The sequence below is a fragment of the Myiozetetes cayanensis genome, unplaced genomic scaffold (genome assembly GCF_022539395.1).
Source record: "Myiozetetes cayanensis isolate MyiCay16 unplaced genomic scaffold, myiCay2020 scf10, whole genome shotgun sequence".
Classification (NCBI taxonomy): domain Eukaryota; kingdom Metazoa; phylum Chordata; class Aves; order Passeriformes; family Tyrannidae; genus Myiozetetes; species Myiozetetes cayanensis.
In genome coordinates, this window is record NW_026086605.1 from 15,266,560 (window position 1) to 15,288,365 (window position 21,806).

At 38.0% G+C, this 21,806-nt stretch overlaps 1 protein-coding gene across 5 annotated transcripts in view; it reads left to right on the forward strand.

Moving 5' to 3' along the window:
* The first annotated feature begins 3,676 nt into the window (after window positions 1–3,676).
* KNDC1 (kinase non-catalytic C-lobe domain containing 1) overlaps window positions 3,677–21,806 on the forward strand; it is a 61,806-nt gene continuing 43,676 nt past the window's right edge. For 2 of the 5 annotated variants that reach the window (XR_007631853.1, XR_007631855.1), the window contains exons 1-3: window positions 5,346–5,554; window positions 10,111–10,309; window positions 13,624–13,682. Coding sequence is in view for 3 of the 5 variants with exons in the window: in XM_050338500.1 (XP_050194457.1) it covers window positions 5,450–5,554; window positions 10,111–10,309; window positions 13,624–13,682 (363 nt within the window). In the remaining 2 variants the exon portion in view is untranslated. Of the gene's footprint in view, window positions 3,738–5,345; window positions 5,555–10,110; window positions 10,310–13,623; window positions 13,683–21,806 lie in introns of those variants that run through there. The other 3 variants (XM_050338500.1, XM_050338505.1, XM_050338512.1) reach the window with 2 other exon arrangements.

Consider the following 21,806-nt stretch of genomic DNA (forward strand, 5'->3'; position numbering starts at 1 on the left):
GGAAAAGAATGGTGAAGAATCCTTTTATAGTCTTGCAAACTTTTATGTCATGAAAACAAATGAAACTACTATTCAAAGATGCAATTAAACCAGTCTTTAGACAGTGGACATGTGAGAAATTATGAAGATGAAAAAAAAGGCAAATGCCTAAAGAAATACCTCAAGGTATTTCTATAGATAGGACTCTATTAATAAGGTCAGGTCTCCTAAGCACCTGAGAAAATGATGAAATTAAAGTTTATCAGTATTTTAAATACAATAAAGGTAGAGTGTAGTAGAAAAGTAATCATGACTAGAACACAGATTTAAGAAAATGCAGTTAGGAAAAGATGAAAACAAAGTCAAAGGCAATGGAACAGATAGATACATGAAATGGTTATCAGTAAAGAAATAGAACTGAGATTAAAAGACAACGTTGGGGCAAAAGTGAATGAGTGTAAGTAAAGGCTGGAAGTTAGAAAGTTCCTAACATGTAGGAACAAGTGGAGTTTGATTATTTCTAGGAAAAGAATGATGACACAAATGCCTATAATGACCGAAGACTGTGATTGATGATTCTGAAGTTTACACTTTTACCATTCAACCCCATGAAAAGGGGTTGAATAGTAAAAAAAATAGTAAAAAAACCTATACAGAAACCTCTGTATAGGTTTCCCCATACAGTAAGAAGTCTATGCATATAATTTTCTGATAATGCACCCCTATTGCCTTTGTAAGATTCTTAAGTACCTGCAATACAAAGTAATCTACCACTTCAGTCAAGCAGATTTATGCACCTATATGAGTTGTAGCAGCAATAGGGCTGGTTTAAAAATTGCAGTATTTTAACTCTTTCAGATTTTTCAGTAGCAGCAACACAATCTGCTTTTTGTTACAATGGTTTCTTGCCACTGCCACAAAGGCAGCAGCAGTTGGCAACTGTCAGAAAGCTTGTCTTTAAATACACGCAACTGCTAAAGGAAAAACAGTAGTTTCATAGATTGTAAAAGTATTAAAGGCCATAGCATTAAAGAGATCCCTGATTAACAGAACCCAAACAATTGAAAAGTATATGTCATACACACACAAAACCCAATTCTTTATACAGCAATCTTACAGTTCCCTCAGTTTCACCCAAACTAAATTAAAATGAGAACCTTCAGGCAAATTGCCATTAAATGAAAACTTTTAAAAGGAGAATGTACAATCTAATTATACTGTTACAAATGTGTACCTTTCATCTACAAGACTGGTACTCCAAATTATAATAGTCAATTATGATTATATAATCTATTAAAAAGAATAAGCAAAGTGCTATAATGAAAAAGATAAACCTACAAAAGAACATGAAAGACATCTCTAGTGGCACAAAGTGCTGTAACAGTAGTACCATGTACAATCTCCTTTCTCTTGTAGCTTGTATTTAGATTATGTTGCAGAGACGGGGTGCTGGCAGTCACTTCCTGAATTCTCATGAATGTATTCTCTGTGGCAAGTTCCCACTGAATTATTATTTACAATATCCCATGAATACAGCTGCCTGGAAATAAAAGCACGAGGCTCATAACTAAAGTAGTAAACCATGGTTAAGAGAAGTACTTTCTTTAATTTTGCATGTCATTAATGGATTATTTTCAAAAATGGCTTCCTTCTTTCCTTATTCCTTTCCTCTCTTCTCCCTCCTTTCCTTTCTTCCTTCCTTCCTCTTTTTTTCACAATTTTTAATTACATAATGACACAGTTAGCTAATATACTGAGAAGTGCTAAAGCATGATCAAAGTTATGGAATAGTTTCTATTCTGTGAATGAACAACTAGAACAGGGCCTTACAACCTAAAAAGATGAAACTAGGGGAGATATGAAAACTCTGTAGTATCATAAATGATGGTAAGATGACAAATAAGGAATCTATCCATTACCTTTGCAAATACAAGAAGTTGTGAGTCTCAAATGAAACAAAGAATTTGCTTTATACAATGTGCGGGTCAGCCAAGGAATTTTGTAATAGGACATGGTGGATAGTAAATGCATTCAGACTCAAAAAGTGAATGAGCAAATTCATTAAAGAAAAATACTCCAGTGTCTCTTGAACCAGTAGACATTACAACTGCCTTAGGGAAAATCTGAACTGGCTCTTTGGAGGCTGTGAGAACACAGCAGATGTCTAGAGAGGAGAGAGTAGGAACAAGGTAGTAACATACTATCAGCTGCTGTCAGAGACAGAAATCAAGTCAGCTATTTTTCTGCAAACACGCCTTATGTGAAAATTGCAAACTGCCCTAACTCTAATGCATTTCCTATGAATGAGATCCAGCTTAAGGGAAGCACACTCAAACTGTAAGAGGACTGAAATCAGATGTATTTGATCATTTCCTTTACGTTGTCTGTGATCATAGTCTAAACCACCAAACTCCACGTTGACTGAATGACTTTTTGGTCAAGAATTTTCTCACATATAATATCTACACTGTATTTGGAGTTTATCATTGCTTAGTAGCTTTTCTTCTCTAATCTACAATTAAGAAGCAAAAAACCCCAATAATAATTGTGATTTCCTGGTGTTACTGGTGCTAAGATCTCAGTTCATATCCAAAACTTGATCACTGTCAAAGGAAACCTCTCTCTGGTACTTCCACAGTTTCAAAGGGGTACTTCCAACCTATTTCAAATATCCTTTACTAAAATAATATTCCTTTAATCTGTGCTAACATTTCTTTTTCTTTTTAGGCTACAGAATACAATTAGTGCAAAATAAGGTTTTTATTTCTGACTTTCGAGAACCCCCACCTTTGAGAATCTGATTTCTCTTCTATATATTTCTGTGTTCAATATGATATTCACCTGCATATTCACCAACCTCAGACTCAGAAGTTAATCTCCACAGGCACTCACCTATCCATCAAAACATGTTTCAAAAAATGCCTACCTATACTCTATGAAGACCTCCTAAGAACTTACACTTCCTTAAGCAACATTGTGGAAAGAACAGAAAATATGGCTGCAGAAAAACTGACAGCTTCATCTACATGTGGGGTTTTTTCTAATGCTGAACTGTGTAGTGTTGCATGTCCTCCAGCAGTTCCCGTGGGCCATGACTAATTGCAGATGTTAATAAGAATGTTCTAGCGTATTACTACATGAATGTATTAAACAAGTTGCAATGTCTTTTCTGACAGTTGCCTCAACTGTGGGAGCAATGAGGAAATCAAAACAACACAATTATTGATGTGAGCACAGGTTTAGAATAGCAATTTTTCTGGAAAAAATCTTCCAAACCATATCAGTTCCATTGACTGTCTTTTCCTGTCCGTCAAGGCCTTTGTGATAAGGTAAGTCTACTACAAGTTTTTGTTTACAGAGCAATGCTGTGTTTCATTTGTTTCCCATTTTGTACAATTTCCACTTTGTATAAATAGTTCTTCAGTAGAGCAAGTTAACCACATCTACAGGGAGATAGATCTCAAATCACTTGTCAGTCACTTACTCTGACAAAATCTACTCAAGCCTAGATTCAAGGTCCAAATAATGCAAGGTATGTGTCTGAATCTGAGTCTGCTAACCTCACAGGGAAATGCCCTATCACTCATTTACTGGCAAGGGAATTTCTCTTGGTCAACAAAAAATACTGATTCTTTCAAAATTAGCATATGAATTTCTGTGCAGCTTCCATAGGTTTAACTTAAAACCTTTTTTTCAGAAATATTTGTGAATGTTCAAGTGGTGATTGCAATGGAGAGCTGCCTAAGATGTATTTGAGGGTAAGTGTAGATATTAGGCCTGATTTAGGCACCAGAAAAATTTTTCTCCTTTCTTTTCTTTACAATGCAGTTATGGGTCCAATACACAAGAGTCCAGAATTCAGGATTCTTCTTGGGTAGATTGTGTTTCCTGAAGAAAACATTTTGCCAAATATGCTGGTGAAATACAGTTTAAGAAACATTTTATAATAATACTGTTATTGAAGTCATGCTGGGCTTCTTTTTTTTTCAGAAGCACCAAGCACTCAGTTTTCCATGCTTTAGTATTTGTTTACAACTAAAAGCCTGAGTTACCAAATTATAAGTATATATATATATATATAGTTCATATCCATTCAAAAATGTTAGTAATAAGACAGCATATATATATGAAAGACTCCAATCTGCCTGGGTTTGGTTTTTATTCAGTAGTATGCCATAACTGTGGAATGTATCCAAATAATGTTTAACGGGGAGAAATCTTACAACTGCAGGATGACTTTTATGGGGCAGTTAATCAAAGTATCTTTGTTTGTTTCACAGTGTTTGTTAATATATATTTTAATAGAGTATTAATCTTTTTCAGAGAGTACTACATGAAAGAACAAAATATAAAGCTCTTGCTTTGCTTGATATACCGTGCAGAGATTAATTAATATACTTCATTTTGACATAGAATTATAGGAATACATGAAAGCAGAATAATGAAATTGGCACCATTATTTTCCAAGTACCTGTAGTTCTAAAATTTAATTACAGGAGAAAAGAATATATTCTCACCATCCACCATTGTTTACAATGGAGATGGAAGATTCTGATGTGGCTTCAAGTTAAATCAGGAGACACCTGCTCAGGGGTTACCTGTCCATTATTGAATGCCAATTCCTATTCCCAGGCCTCTTTACTCAAAACAACCTGAGCTTTCCAATGAGGTTTACTTGAAATAAAAACTGGCTTATGCAGGTGGTGGTTTTGAAGGAATCCCTTGATCTTGAACCTTTGATTTCAAGGGGGAGTCTTAAGGAAGTCACTTGAGGCACCCTAGGCCCTGTTGACTGCAAAAATGGGCCACAACTGATGAACAGAAAGCTGATGATACCGTCTTGGTTTTGTTTGCGGTTGTTATGGTTCGAACTGCGTCAGTAGTTATGCCATGATCATGCAAATATTTGTTCACCTAATTCTAAACACCGGTTTATTCAGTAAACCCAGCGGTTTGCAGAGCCGGCGGCGGTAACGCGGGCCCGGGGGGCTCGGGCAGACGGGGAGGCGATCGCTCAGCGCCGGCACTGCGGCGGGCGCGCTCCCCAGGGCGCACAGCCACGCCACCGCCTTACTGCTGTCAGCGGCTCCCCGCCAGCGGGGCAGACGGGCCGGGAGGACACGCCGCGCTCTGCGGCCACCCCGCCGTGGCTGCCGGGGCCGCCCGGGGCGCGGCGCGGGCGGCGCCGCAGGAGGGCGGGCGGCGCCGCAGTGAGGCCGCGCGGGCGAGGCAGCGGCGGCCGTTGCCATGGCAGCGCTGCCCCGGCCCGCGGCTTGAGCGGCGGCGCGGGAGGGGCGGGGGCGCCCCGCGGTCGGGCCCGGCCCGCGAAGGGGTTAAAGCGGGCGGGCGGTGCCGCGGGGGTCGCGGCCGGGGGCAGCTTGCGGGCGGCTGAGGGGAATGGGCCGAGGGCCGTGCTCCGGGCGCACAGGGAGGCTGCGGAGGTGAAGCCTCTGCTCCCTCGCCCGGCGGGATGGAGGCTCTTGACGCCGCAGAGGACGTGTTTTATGAGGAGGAGGAGGAGGAGGCGGCGAACTGCTACGATTTCGAGCCTCTGCCGACGCTGCTGGAGGATGAGGTGAGTGAGGCAGGTGCGGGGACGGAGCCGCCGCCCTTGCGCTCACCTGTGGTGCGGCGGCCGGGCCGGGGGAGCGGCCGGACCGCGGCTGCAGCGCCGTGAGCTCCCCGTGTGCCCCCGCCGGCTCCTCGCCGCCCCTGCCCGCCGGTCCCAGCCAGCAACTTGGGCTTGGCCCATCCCTGTGCACCTTCCCCATACAACAGCAAAGTCACGGTCCTCGAATGCGGGATGTCTCGTCACTGCTGTCATAGCCGTGGGCTAATGCTGCAGTCGGCGAGTACGTGTCCTTGTCGCGCTCGGTGAAGGGAAATTTACATGGACACAGCTGTTTCCAGAAGCTACCAACCAGTTTTTGGTACAGCTGCATATTGCTGCCCTGTGCAAAAAGGCCTTTGACACTGAGAAATTTAAAAAAAAAGCCCAAACCACCAAACTGTTACATCTGTTTGTTCAGTTGTTCTGCCCAATAACCTGTAGCTAAACCCTGTTCTTGTCACCACGTTTGTCTGGATTTATTACTGGGTTTGCTCTTGCTTTTTATTGCTCCTTCTCATCTTTGTATCTTTCCACATGATGTGTGTTTCTTACTCCCTAGGGAATATTTAGGCAAAATGCTTTGAGTTTTCTTCCTCTTTTGTTGAATTAAAAGTTTGGTGAACCATACGTGAGCTGCTCATTTCCCACACCAGATCTTGCAAACTTTCTTATTTGCTACGTCAAGAATCTAAGCTGAATCAGGATTTAAAAGTGAGTTTGAAAATGCAAAGTCCTTTTCAGCTTCCCTAAGTCACCGAATGGCTCAGCAGTTTGGCTCTTCTGCCCTCTGTAGTATTCAGTGCAGCAGGCCCTCTCAGACTCGCCCATGCAAGACATAGAAGGAAGGTGGTAATGGCCTCATTTTTACACATTAACTTAAGTCTTTAAAGTCTTTCCTCAGAATGGGAGAGAAAGCTGAGGGTCAAGTCTTATGTATGAGAAAGACCTGGGCCCATTTTTCATACTTGGTCAATAGATACTTTCATTGTGGGTTTCCACCAGTCCCATCTAGTTAGTTATTCCGGAAACATAAATAGTTTCAGTATTTTTGTTTAGAGAATGAGCGCGACCTATCACCTGGTGATTAGAGAAGTTAATAAAAAAGGGCTGCTTTGAAGAGTACTCAGAGAGCTTACTCAGACAACCCAGTGTTTTTCTTCAAATGTGATGAATTTAATGAATCGTGTTTGCCACATTTTCTGTGTTTCTGGAATAGATGGATTCGAAGTTTGTGTGAAATATCATGGCAAAAAGACTTAGGTGTCAGAAAACTGTGAATGCTGTTGTACTGAACTCCCAGCTGCTTAGTCATTTAGTGCATTTTTCATCATTGTACCTAATATAAGGAATGAGGTTGGTGTCTGATGCATGTGGTTTTTTGCCAATATGTGAAGCAGAATCTGCCTGAGCTGAACAGTAGGAATTGCTGAGGATATGTTTCAAATTCCTTTCTCTACTAGAATTTTTCTTTGTTTCACACTCCTTAATGTTTAATTTAAATTTTTTGAGAGGTTGTCTGTGGCCCATTAATTTGCTTTCTCTACTTGCTCTCTGTTAATATCTCTGCTTAGTTAAATGCTACTGGGCTGTTTTATACTTGCTGAAGAAACTATAAGGGGAAAATGAGAACTAAAGTAAATAATTAAGCATGTTTGTCTGACCTGTTCATTTTTCACAGTTTTTAAACAGTAGTAAAACTAAACACTTTCATACAACTGTCTTTTGCTGAAAGAGGCAAAAGAGGCATCAGCATCTCTGATATGTACCACATTTGAGTGAACCAACTTTCAGTGGTCCAAAGTATTGAAGTAGTGCCAGAAGATTCAGATTGCCAGAACCTCCTGTGTTATTCTTAAAAAGATGGGTTTTTTTCCCCACAGCAAAAACTTTGGTTTTGTGTGGCTTTGGGGATGCAAACTAGTCAACTGCATGTCTCAGTGTTTTCAGTGCTTTGTTCTCTACAAAGGCCTTGCTTTGCTGCAATAGCAGCTTGAATAACTAAGGTCAAGACAGTGTGATCATTTGGGAAATACAAGGTTTCTGTGAAGTAAATAACTTATTGTCCGAGCACTGAAAATAGAAAGGCTTGCTGATGGTAGTCTTGCTTTATCTTTATTTAATGTTTTATCTTCACCTAGGCATCCATTGAAGATGGGAGCCACTGAACGTTCATAGGCCTTTTATTCTTTTTTCTTTTTTTTTTTTTTTCCTTTGTCTTTATTGCATAACTTTCTCTGACATGAGATCATTGCCTCTAATTTACTTCCCAAACAACCACAAGACAAATATGGTTTTGGAGGTTTATACTGTAGATATCACTGCTGATAATTATCTGCAGTGAAGTTCAGCCTTGAAGCTTGACTCAAAAGAAATTCTATTAAGTCCTTATTGTAACTGGAATTTGATATTGAATCTGTCTTAAAAGATTGCAGTTTTTATTTTTTTCCACATAAACTCTAAATTGAGCCTCTTTGGTCCATTTGCACAGATGAAACTCTCATAGTTTTGCCTCTTGACTAGTGAAACATCCCTTTATTTTGCTATTGTGGCAAATGCCATTATGTCACCTAGCTAGATGGTTCTAGGAGAGGTAAACATAATTACTGGCTCATTGCTTTGATGAACTTTTGTTTGTTTGTTTTTGTTGACTTTTTTTTGTTGACCATTGAAGACGCAGTTAATCTTTTCTTTCCGAGCCTCTCCTCACCCTACCTATCAGCTTGTTCAGTTTCAAAGCCCAATGGTTTGTAGTGCAATCCTTGTCATACTGTTGTGTTTGCAGATAGAGAAACCTCTGTGCTGCTCTTTATGCTTAGAAGAGGTTCCTTATGGGGATGTGCAAAACTTCCTTATTCACCCTCAAACTCTGATGACAAAATTACACATATTGTGCTGAACACAGTGCAGAGAAAATGAGATCTTGTGTCTGAGATCTTTTGCTGTTCAGTATTATGTAGGACTGAATTTAATGAGAACAGGATCCATGGTTAGTTCTAGAAACCACTGTAGTAATGCTGCCATTAGTAAATCAGTGCATCTCCAGGCTGATGAAATAGGAGTATTGAAAAGAGAATTTAAGTTTCCCAAATAACAGAGAATGTGCTTTATTTCCTATTGCATATTTATTTATTAAGCATTATACTTTAGACTAAATAACACGATACATATTTGGACTAAAGTTTGGTCCTTGTTTGAAGGATATTATGAGAGCAGTGCTTTGTTCTCTAAAAGACATGTTAAAAACTGTTAACCCTTTTGTATATGGTAATCCAAATATCATTAATGTTCTTCAGTACTGAAGTACATAAAGAAAGTTATAACTGTATTTTCCAAAGGATTAAAAGTTTAAAGCACGACAGTTTTCTGAGCTGTAAGATACCTCACATTCTCTTTTGCTGATGATGACATACTTTCTTTTTTTTATGTTTTAAGTAATGTACAGCTACATCTTCCATTCAATGTACATTTAATGTCATTGAGAAGTATAGTTGTTAGTTTAAATTACTTACATATCAATGAGAAAACACTATGTAAGTAATAGTGGTTATAGCTCTGATGCAGAGTAACTTCTGTAGATTACCTTCTTTTTTTGTTACCTTATTTTTTCCTTAGAGGTGGAATTGATGTTTTGTTTGTTTGAGTTTTTTTTTGTTATTCCTTTAAGTTCATGAAAACTTTACTTCTGTAGCTATGAGTAATGTATTAGCTTTGTATTCTAAAAAATGTCCATAGAAAGGCTAGCTGCTTTGAGGCAAGCATTGTTTCTGAACATCTCGACCAGTAAAACCACATTAGAGACACATTTTTTTGGAACTGGACTCTTCATAGCCTTACTGTGATAATAGGGTCAATGCCAGTTAACTTACAGTTTAGGACAGTAACTTAGAAATTAAGCCCATGACCTGCTTTTGATCACTAAGAGCTCTGAGTGTAATAGGGAGGCCTAGGACAACCAAAGCGATTTTAAGTCAAATTATAAGAACACTTTTCCTACGGCATGTTTGGCTTTTGAATGTTTATTAAATGGTCTACACCACTTAACTTCATAACTGCATCATTCTTAAGATAGTCTAATTTAGAGGGCACTTTTTCCCAGGTCACTGATGATAGAGAGAAGTGCTGTGAAGAGAGTTTTTAAGTAGTTTATGTAAAGGCACCTGGGAGAGCTTGAGAGAGGCATAGATGAAACAAAATGTTTTAACTTAGTCTCTCTGCTTTTACCTCCAAGGGGTGTGTTTTACTAACTGTGATACAATGTTTATGTAACTTACGGATCTCCTGTAGTAAATAACTTTGTTAGCGTACTGGGATATCTTTATTTAAGTCAACTGTGCTTCTTAAAACACACTGTGTTATGAGCAAAGATGCACTTGGTGTTTGTTGGGCTGTTAATCAGTGTCCTAGAAAGTCTGAGAACTTGCTGGAAACATTACTTGTAGCCAATTGTGTCAAACGTAATCTATGATATACAAAGTAGTGTCATGAAATCCAGGGTAATTTATTAATTCATATCTTGGCAGGAGAATGTGTCCCTTGCTGATATTTTGTCACTGCGGGATAGCTGTCTTACTGAGCAAGATATTTGGGCAATTTGCCTGGAGTGTTGCCATTCTCTGAAGAGCATTGCCCATTCTGCAATCTTCCAGACACTCTGCATCACTCCTGACACTTTGGCTTTTAACACCAATGGCAATGTATGCTTCATGGAACAGCTCAGTGGTAAGTATTTGTGTTTCCAGGCTATTTGTTTTAGAACTATGGAAATTTACAGTGAGAAACCGCAGTAAAATATAACATTCTATTTTGAAGACAATTAAAATAAAGATAAAAACTTATTTGGGAGTGGGTGTGTATAGGTCCATATGAAACTACATGTTCAGTTTTGTAATTGAACAAAGGCTGCTATGAGTTTGCTTAGAAAATTCCTCTTAGTTATTTTAAGACTTGTCCTGGGGATATCTTATGTCCATTTCAAATGCTGTAGATTATGTATTTGTGTATCTGTGTGCTCAAGTCTTTACCTGGGTAAAACACATCCTTACTCTCTTCCAGATCTTCTAATTTCATAGATATGTTCTATTTCTAGAGAAATTTGATATTCAGTGTATCTTGGTGATTGTGAGTTTAAAGAATGGGGCAATTCTAGTACACATTTGCTGTTAAAAAGAAAAGCCCTCTCTTCAATAGGGGCCTTTTTTTATTATTTAATTTTTAGAGTTTTCTCTTGAATAAAGAATTATTACTTTTTTAAGTCATGATTTTTAGACTCGCCAAGTGTGGGGACTGATTGAGAAATGAATTTTAATATTAGAAAGGAGTATGGAGTAGCATGTAAGATCCTCAGGTCTTGCAGCAGGTGAACAGGGGTATGCTTAACTTTAAAAATCTTCGGGTTCAGCAGAGACGAAAAAGCATGTTATTGTTGCTGTTCCCTTCTCACATGATCCATGTCAAGATGATGGATCTTAAGCCTATTAATGATCTTACAGAACAACAGAAAAAATCCAAACAACTCTTATTTGATGGTGCTTCTGAAATTATGTCTATAACTAGGAGAACCATTCTAGTCTATACACACTATTCAAGTTTTTATTGTGTTTTCTTTAACATAATTTTTTTGAAATCCATGTCAGAATAAGTGCTTGTTATTTTAGTCAAAATCTACATCACAGTATTTAAAAAAATAGTAGATAAAAAAGGAGGTAGGTAACATGGCAACAAATGAAGATTTGTTGCCTTCTTTAGAATTAAAGATGGTATTTCAAATAAACATGTAACTTAATAAAGTGTAATTATTAAAGATGAAAACATATCTTCATAATTGCTGTGATGTTTCTTTTTTGTTAAAGTTTTCAAGTATATGTGACTCAACTTTTAGTTTCATATTAATAAGGTAATATGGAATCAATTTCCTTCATTTGAAGGAACTTGTCGTACTTTGAAATTAAAAAAAGAAAAAGAAGCTGGCTTTGTACAAGCCAAGGGTATATGAAAGACTTGTTGAAGAGAATAAATCTAGTGGATGAAAAATGCCCCTCAAGTAAAATCTTTGCTTGCAGCTGGGAAAGAAAAAAATCAATTTGTTTTTGAATGTGTTAGTCTAGTTGAATAGCTGGCAAACAATTGATCCATGAATTTGCTGTATTCAAGTGCTTAAAATGTGGGATAAAAAATTCCTGTGCAATGTAAATGTACAAAGATTTAGTTCCCTGAAGTCATGTTAGTCGCTAAGGAAGAGACTTGTCATAAGTTCTCTTTAAAAAAAGTTGTCTTTTCTCTGGCAATGCAAAAAGTTATGTTTATATTCTGTTTCTCTCTCACATGCTCCACCGTGTCTTTGGCTCCTTCTGTTTCCCTCAGATCTTGTTACTATTGTTACTATTTGGTTAAAATATAGTTTGTTAGATAGGCATTTGGGGAGGTTGTCCTTTTTGCTTCCTTGTAGTTGTTGCCTATAGATTTATTCTTCCAGAAGAAAATTATAACCTCTGGATTTGCTTGTCAGTAAGGGAAAGTGAACAGCCTGTCGTCTCTGCTTTAGCAGCAAGTTCTGCTTCCTACAGGTTCTGTGGTGCTAAAGTGACAAACATTCAATAGGATGTTCTGCCAAGGGGTCTGATATCTTCTTGTCTCTTGAGATCAAACAAATTTCCATTGTAAACATTATATTAGAAGAATACAGTAAGCTGTACCAGCAATAAAAATTGTGTGCTTCTACAGCCTTTAAAGTGTTCTAGGAAAAGAAAGTAAGAAGGTACTGTGGAGATGAAAAGAAGCAGAAGTCTGCAGGTGGAAAGAGGGGGAGAAAACATCTGTCCACTAGTTCCTTTCCCCTTTTGCCTCCTCCCCAAAATATCAGGAAAAAATGTGAGGGTGGGTAAGGAATACAAAATTAGTTGCATACCCCTCCTTTTCAGTGGGAAAGTAGGACTGGGAACATCATAAGGAGCTGTAAATCAGTGAGTAGCATCTGGATAGTCAGCTGTGCCATGTAGCTGCAATATCTGAATATGTAAAAAAATAAGTCCTCTCCAATAGTCTCTTCCATATAACTGAGTTTAGTGTCTTCACAATAAGAGCTTTGCATTTCACTTCTAAAATACAGGCACAAGAGTTCTATTAAACCTAAAACTATGATGAGTATGCTATGCCTCTGAGCATACTATTTTTTTTCTCCTTATTGAGAAGGGAAACATAATTTTTGCTTGCAAATGATCTCAGTTATCCACTGAGCTTCTCAAAAGGATAGCTTAGGTGAGTTGAATAAGTATCTGAAGAGTAGGTTTTTAGTCATGCACTTATTTAATTCCATAGTGTTCTTTACTGGGTTCATTGGTATATACTGATGACATAAGTACGGTGTGATACCACATACCTGCTTGGATGCAGCAACATCAGTCTCTCTTAAGATGTTCTTTCCTTCCTTCTATCTCTTCACTCAGAGTTGTCTGCTGCAGCAGCTCTGCTAAGCCACACATGCATGGGAATTTGCTGCCTCAGCTTTTTTATCATAAGTAAAACAAGCTAATCAGAAAGGTCAGAGTTCTAAGCTGGCCTGTAGATGAAAGGACAATTAGCTGTTCAGGTTGGGTTTGCTGCTTGAACCCATATCACCCAGGTCTGCAGTGGAAAATAGTGAATGGAAGTGTTCCATTAATCAAATCAAACCTCTGAGCCACACCAGCTTAGGTGATAACTTGGTCCAGACGTTAATGTCTGAAGGCAAGAAGTGGTTAGACATGTTAAGTGTATTTCTTTGTGGGTGTTTAATCTGTTTTGTTTCTTAGGAAGAAAATTATGGTATCTTCTTACAGAAAGTTTGAAAACAACAAATTATTTTACTTCCAATAGTAGAAACATAGATAATAAGTTCTTTGTACATCAAACATGAGTGAAACAAAATACTGCTATACACTGTTTCTTTTGTATCAGATAATTAAATTTGTATCATCGAATTGCTTTGTGTGTGTGTTTTTTTTAAACAAGTAAGACTACTAGTTTCTAATCTGACATGTTTCCTTTTGCTTCCAAAGATGATCCAGAGGGTGCCTTTGTTCCACCAGAATTTGATATCACCGGTAACACTTTTGAGGCAAGTTCATAAATTTATCTGTAAAATAGAGGGGAAGTTAATAATTTTAGTACTTCTGGCAGTACCAAATGCTTAGCATTCTTAACATGTAATTTTAAAACTTTTAAACCACAAAAATGCTGGTTTGTGGTCACTAGTAAATAGTGCTGTTTAGATATGTTTTGTGGAAATAAAAATTAAACTTAAAATACTATATTAATTTTCCGTATAAACAGTTGCTCACTAACTGCTAAAATGAGAATCTATTTTGACTGAATAATGTGTTGCCCTAAACCACAGCTGGTCTATATTATGTTCACTGGTATCCTTCACTGGTTACATTTGCTTGTTTGGGGACTAGTCATGAACTTTTATGACTAAATATAAAATTTGTTTGCCATCCTCTTCAATAAAATAATTCAGGGAAGGGTGATCAGCAATTTTATCTTTGATTTAATGAAGAAACAAATTACTATCTGTTGCTTTGCAATGCACAAATGCTCTACATTGTTAAATTAAATTAGATTTAAATTGTTTATACTAATTCATTAGCCTCCCAAGTCAACCATCTCATTGCATGCTACAGGAGAACTTGCTTGCTTAATATCCTTTTTCTTAATACACAATTTTTTCTGGCATGTATTCTTAGATAATTCAAATGCTTTAATTAGCAACACATTCAAGTCAAGGTATGTAAAAAAAAATCTGGTGCTTTATAGTTCAACACAAATATCTTTTGTTTTTCATCGTTACAACCTTCATAGTCATAGTTTATAGTTCTCTGTATTTTCTTGGGAGTGGGCAGTGGGGAGGAAGAGGAGAAGTGGACCTTGGAACTGTGAAGAACTACATGCAAAATGAGAATGATAAAGCAGGAAGGACAGTATAATAGAGTATGAAGTAGCGCAGTCTTTGAAGGTTAGAGATGCAACATTTCTCCCTGTTGCTGTGCTTTGTTACTGTATCTGTTTAGATCAGCAGAGCTCTAGGGATTGTGTGCTCTCTCTCCCTGTCACCCCCATGCTGAGTTGTGGGGAGTCTTTTTTTGGGGGACAGGGAGCCAGTGCAAGTTGAGGATCTTTTGGAGGTGGCCTGCATTGCATGTAAATTTGGTAAGTGTAGTAGCCTTTATATTCAGATGTAGTTATGGAAAGCAAGACCCAAAGATAACTATTTTTGGGGGTTTTCTTTTTGTTGTGCTTCTGAAGCTAGACTTAAGATTCTACCTAAATATGTTCTCCATCCCTTAACAAGCTTCCAAGACTTGACACAGAAACACTTAAAAGATTTGTGGAATTATTTGCTCCTTTGTCAAACTTTCATTTCTCCCGGCTGTTTTTCCTCCCTTAGGAGTTGCTGAACTGGTATGCATATGGCAAATAGATACACTCAAAGAGGTTCAGAAACCGAGGAGATGGAACAGGGTGAAATAGGAATTTGGGAAGGCTGGGGGAAAACTAAGTGACCTGAAATTTTAGTTCCGTGTGATATACAAGGCCATTGTATCCCTCTTGGATAAAACTTACCTGTGTACAGATTTGATTGTTGAGCTCTTCTCTTTCAGCAGAACTTACCAGCTTGTTAAGCGCCAGTGAATCCCAATACCAAGCACAGCACAATTAGACGGTCAATGACAGCTATTTGAGTCAGGAGTGGTGTAGGAGAATTAGAGACCTTTTGGGTTAAGGCAGGAGTGGACCAGCAGATGGGAATTTGAGGAGTTTCAAGGACTAAGTGTTTTGAGAACACGACAAGGACTGGACATCTGCAGGAACAAGAAAAACAACACCTGCAGGCGGGAGGTTAAGCTGGACCTGCCAGGAGGCATGTAAATAAAGTGTTGTGGTTAGATTTAGAAGGAGAAGAATTTAGAAAAATAAGATATGTTAGCTAGCCAATAATAATGTAGCTTAATCGTGTGAACAGCGTGTATTTTGTGTGTGTGACCAATGACAAGTTAAGTAGTCAAATATGTGGTAGTTATTGAACTGTATAAAAGTAAGTATAATTTCCAATAAAGATGAAGCTTCCAAAACATCATATTGGTGTGTGTGAAGTTTCCATTGGGGCTCGCACGAGGCAACAGAGTGGCTCTGAACATTGACTCCTTTACTCTTTTTGCAAAGGTCAATGAAGATACATAAAGTCCCACATTTGTGTGGAAGGAAGGCAACATGCTCTGCCTTCTATGTTGTGAAGTGGGGTAAGGGTTGGGTACTCTGATTTCTGTACAGTGCTGCTGTTTCTTGATCTAGCAAGTTGGGAAGCCTTGCAAAGCAGAGAGAGCAGTGCTATGAGTGTCCTGTTGCTCTGCTGTTGTTCACTGACCATCTTAAAGAAACGTTCAAGGCTGAAAAGTGAGGGCTTTCCCCTGCATTGAGGCAGAGATATATTGTTTTGCTCTGGGATTTGTGTGCATTTTGTCAGATAGCTGTGGGATTCAGATATTTGTGGAACTTTCAAAGTTTTACTTCTTACCATTTGTAGCATTTAGTTGTGTTTTTAACTACTTTAGTACCAGACCAAATTCTACCAAAGATTCCACACTGATCTCTGCTTGATTTTACTTTTGCAGTTTCCAAGGCCTACAGTGGGTTAATCCTTACATACTTGTTACAAGGGTTTTATAATATTGTAATCTTTCCAAGCTACCTGTTTCCTTCTTGGTGTTAATACGTCAAGTTCTCTTTTCCAAAGGTATTGATAACTTTTGTCTATACCCTCTACTCCACTGTAACCTCCTATGGTGCAATAGCAGAATAGCACTGCTTTCTATACAGCTCTCTGAGGAAACCCTGGACCCTTGTGCTTTCTCAGTATTAACAAGATTCTTTGTACTATTCCAGTAAGCTGCCCTTTCTACCGGGCATCAAACCTTATGTGTTACTGCTTGCTCCTTCCTTGGTAGTGAAGTGATTCGGTTGTTCTTTGTCCAAGGAGTGTTTCTGCAGCTGCTTGGTGTGCTTTGTTTAGAACAATGGAAAATAGTGTCTGTATTGAAACTGTCCAATGTCAATATAAAGAGAAAAAATTAGTTTTGGAACTACTAATTATGTTCAGGATGATCTTTGATAGCTGTTACTTCAGTTTCAAAGCTCAGCTGATTTAAAATAGTTATGTCAGCCAGAGGTTTCGCTCAATTTGAGTGTGACCTATTTTGTGGCTTCTAATGTGGAGGCACACAATGAGGTTTGTATGGCTACTGGATGACTTCTTCCTCTTTAAACTCCTTTTAAAAAAAATCTGTCAATTAAAGCTACAGTTATTCCAACAAGAGATGTTTTGTTTCCTACTTGGTGAATTACTGATCCAGACCTCTAATGGAATTGTGACTCCAACCTAATTAGTTACTAAACTTAGCTGGCACTCACAAGCACACAAGGGTAACAGACGCAGGAAACAAATTGAAATGCGTTACTGTCCTGGTGTCTGAAACAACACTATTAAAAATTTCAGTTTCTAGTTGGAATTTCAAGTAGCAAGAGGTCTAAAGCTTTGTCCAAATGACAATGCACAGAACTGAAAAGTAATTGATTTCATGTGGTTTGTTTTAGACTTACGCCTTGTTTCCTGACCTGCTCTCAGTTTGTAAAGTGGAAATAATAACAGCAACTCCAGTTACTGTTGAGAGCAGAAAGGTGAAAACTAGCCCTTCAGGGAGCTGTCAGCTTCAGTGTCAGATGTAGAATAGACATTTTAGAGAGAAGCATGGTTAAGAAGGAATTAGCTGGGAAAGGGGCTTTTGGTGCCAACAGTGAAATGTGGCTGACTTTCCAACTGGTGGTTTTAGTGCTGCTGCAGTTCCAGCCTGTGAGTTGGAGGAAGGATGGTAGTTTCTGAGGGTCTCAAGAGACCTTGAAATTACTGTGTTGCTGAGTGGTTGGACTGGCATTGAATAGGGCAGTTCTGTTATGTCCTCCTCTTCCAGGTTTAAGCATTGTCACAGTGCGAGTGCAGAAAGGCAGCCAAGCAGGTACTACTGGTCTCTAGGACAGCACTGAAATAAAACAGAAAATCTCCTGGGTATCTGTTCATGGTAATTTTTTTTCTCCAACTTTGCTTTCTCCTTACAGACTAGGACACTACTTGTGTCCCAGTAACTGCACTATTAAGAATTGGTGCTTCAAATAGAGGGAACAGAACATAAACTTTAGAGTTGTAAACCGTACTGTGACTCCAAAGAAAGGGTGAATTTCTATACAGTACACTTATTATCATTTGCACTTTTATTCTTCATGCAGATGCAGTATGTGATGTGACTGAGCTCAGTAAAAGTTTTTATATCGCTGAAGCTGTCACTCGCCTGCATTGATGGAAAGATGTCACTTCCTGCTTTTCCTCTAAATTGGAAATTGTGTCTGAATTTGCTATATCAAGTACTGACCACAGTTTTGTTCTCATTGAATCTTGATCTAGAAGTCCATTAGAAACACCTGGAGTATAAAGACTAGCCTGTAATTTTGTAATGTTTTACTCATACTCTACTATAGAGAGCAGCAAAGAATGTGAATTTTTCTGTGGTAGAAGAACACTGAGACTGAGATGCAGAAATACATGTTTGAGGCTTCTTTTAAAATTTGCCCTGATTGTCTCCTCTAGATAGGAAGAGCTTTAGTGTTTTTCCTGATGAAAATGATTCCTATTTAATTTTCTTGCCCTGGGCAATACAGTGCTAGACTTGTGAAATTTGACCAATGGGAGGCTCAACAGGAATAGTTAAATATTGGTGAGTTCATTAATAGCCTTACTTCTATCACTACAATAGAAGATTGCCTCAGGTTAAAAACATTGGCTATCTCAAACTAGTTTCAAATAGCTATTTGTCTGCATCACAAAACTGCCATTGAGACTGACACAGAGGTTCATTGATGTGGAACCCCACATTTCTAAGATATGAGCTTTCAGTGAGATGAAGGACCAATGTCTGCTGTGTGTGAACTTGCATTTATAATCTTTTAATAATGTGGCTATTCAATTTGACTTTTTCTAGTGAACCACTGTAACAGAAATCAGTGAATTTTCAGTCTTGTCTGCCTAGTTTTGGTTGTTTTTTTGTATTTTTTTATCTCAAGGAGACTGGATAATGCTTCTGTTAATGACTTATTATTTAGAGGTGATAAAATACAGTAGTTCAGAAACTCAGTGTGCGGCAGGACAAAAACTTTTAAAAAATTAAAGAACTGAAACAGTTAAATACTACCTTGAAGAGAAGGAGGAACTACTGCATAGAGAAGAGAAGAATGTTTTCTCATCTAGAATTTGTTCTTATTCTTACCTATCAGGGCAGGAATAGGGTATGCTAATCTCTCACCTGGGAGAGAATCAGACCCAGAAAAGGCTGACTGCTGCCTGTCTCAGTTAGAACGTCATGGCTGTCAACTTGCGGTTTTCAGTGGGTTGTCATTGATTTATGTTATATAAAAAATGTCCAAGTGGTTCAGCAACCTTAAAAAGAAACAAATCTACACAAAGTGGTATAACGAATGCAAATAGAATGTAGTACATTGCTTTTGAAAACTAAATAATTAAGATTCATATTGCTTATTCCTAGGAAATGTGACAAGGCAGTTCGATTGATGTATACCATGTACATACAAATGAGTATAAATGCATGGGTTGAAGTGCCAAATGAAACATACTGTTCTATAGAATAGATACAGAAAGAGAGGTACAGGGGGGAGGATGCCTCTATGTGTCTGTGTGTGTATATATATATGTATGTATGTATTTTGATCCTACTGAAGAGAACTGAGCTGACAGTTTGCTGCTGCAGTATTTCTCAATAGCTGATCATTACTAATCTAGTGCTCATATCTCAGCTGTGGGTCCTTCACTAAATGTGAAAGCCTTCATTTTTCTCCTGAATCAAACCAGCAGAAGGTATAAAGGAAGTCTTCTCTTTGTGACTTTCCTGGTCTTTTAAAGTAGTAGCTTTGAATGCTTTGAGATTATTTCTATTGTTCTATTCTTTCTTTAGCTCTCAGTGCAGGATGAAAAAAGAAAACTTTTTATATGTTCTCCTAGAGGGGTTTTTGGGTTTGTGTTTATCTCATGGGGGAAGCAAGTCTTTTGAAACACCTAGTGCCTTTTTTCTTGAGTTCTGTTTCCCTTAGTTTAATGTAGCCTCCCCTTGATACTAATTCTATCTAACAGCAGCAAGGCTTGTCATCAGCAAATGATAACTTATCTCCTCCTATGGTCTAAACCATTCTGTCTTCTGGGTGTTATTTAAAGCTTTTACTTCAGTGACAAAAATAAATTACTTCATTTGGTTACCTCTGCCTCTACTGTGCTATAGAAGAGGAAGTGGAATCCTCCTGCTCTTGCTTTTATATCGTTGTCCCAATTGAGATTTCTTTCAGGAACTTAGTACTGGACAAGTAATACCCTTTAGTTGCTTTACACAAAGTTAGCAAATGGAAGAATGGGGCCAATGGGAGTTTTCTTTTACAGCAGTCTTTCTTTTGTTTGTTTGTTTTCTTTTAATGCCTAGAATGTCTTAAAGTTTATGATTTGGTTGCCTCAAAAACTTAGAGCTGGTTGCTTAGTTCTGAAGTTGTAGTATTGGTCTTTTCTAGCAGGCTTTTTTGAGCATATTGTCAGTATTTTTACAGTTTTCCTCTAAATGTGAAACAGCTTTTCAGACTGGCTTATATTTTTATTGGAAACAGTCTGTCCTCTAGGCAGAAAAATGTCCTCAGAAGAGAAATTACTGTATAAGTAATCTGATCAATGAAAATATAGAGAATTTTAGGTTTCTTCCTTACTCAACTATAAGATTCCTATAAAAAGACATTATTAAACCTAAGATACATATTTTCCCCAATATTAATGAAGACTATCCCCTGATGTACAAAAGCATCTTATTTAAGAATTTTGGTTTTCTGAGAAAAAGGATGGGAGTGAACAGAGGACTTTGTGTTCTGTCCTAAAATGGTTGATTCTTGTAGTAGTTGAAGTTCACTCTTTTAGAAGCCTGAGGGGCTGTGTTGGATAAATTTGCAGATGGTCTCCATCATGAGAAAAAACTGTGGGAAAGAGAACAGATTGTTTTCTCCTGTTAGACTTGTGTGGTGTCATAAAACTCTAGACTTCTTAATGCTAAAGATGCACAAATGTTTGTCTTGAGCTTCTTCCACATAAGCTCTTCTGATTAGTACTGATACTTCCTCAGCTGTGGATGAAGTTGTCTTCTTTAGTCCAGGTATCATTATGTATTTCTAGTGCTGCCCATTCAAACTGATTTCTTTGGTGGACCCACCATCATACTCGTCTTTCTTACTTAATTTTCTCTGGCCCTCTCCACTTATTTCCATCATTTACTCATTAGAATGATTGACAATGCTGTTGAAATGTAAGCCTGAACTCTTAAAGGCAACATGGAGACTGCCAGCAGAATTATTCCTTATCATTACTTGATATCAGAAGATTTCTCTTTTGTTAATTTAATGCTTGTTTTACATGGATATTCCAGTCACTAAGAGATCATTGCTACAGAGAATCTGGAGACTTTATAGTCCCTGGAATAATGAAAATCATTTGTTACCATTTGCATGAACTGAAATAGAGCCATTTCACCAGCATGTGAGAACATTCATAAATACCACTATTTTTGAAAGATTCAGAAACCAATTGACTTAAAAGTACATGGTAGAATGGATGACTTCCTAACCTCCAGATAAAATCTCAAGACTAGTTCAGTTTCCACTGTGAATTGGATTGTTGTAGAATTACCGTCTTAGGCTGTGGAGATTTGGTCAACAGAGCCTTCAGGATTGTGGCATCATGGTTGTCACTCAGTTACAGCATTTCCAAAATCCATAGAAAAATAATAGAGAACAAGCTGTTGAAGATGAGAATAATGTCTCCTGAGACATTCATTGATTGTGACTTAAGTATTCTTAGATAGCCTTGTAACAGGTTTTGTATAAATTTCTCAGTGTATATATATACTGCAGGATTCTTGAATGTTGGAGCACTTTAACCAAGTTTAAAAATCAAAAAAAAAAAAACCAAATACAAAACCACTAAAAAACCCAGCCAAACCTCTCTTAGCTGGAGTGTGACTTCTGTGCTTGAGTAGAGAAGGAGCAAGGTTTACTCCTGCAGAAAACATTTCCCTATGAAACAATCAAATTGAAAAAA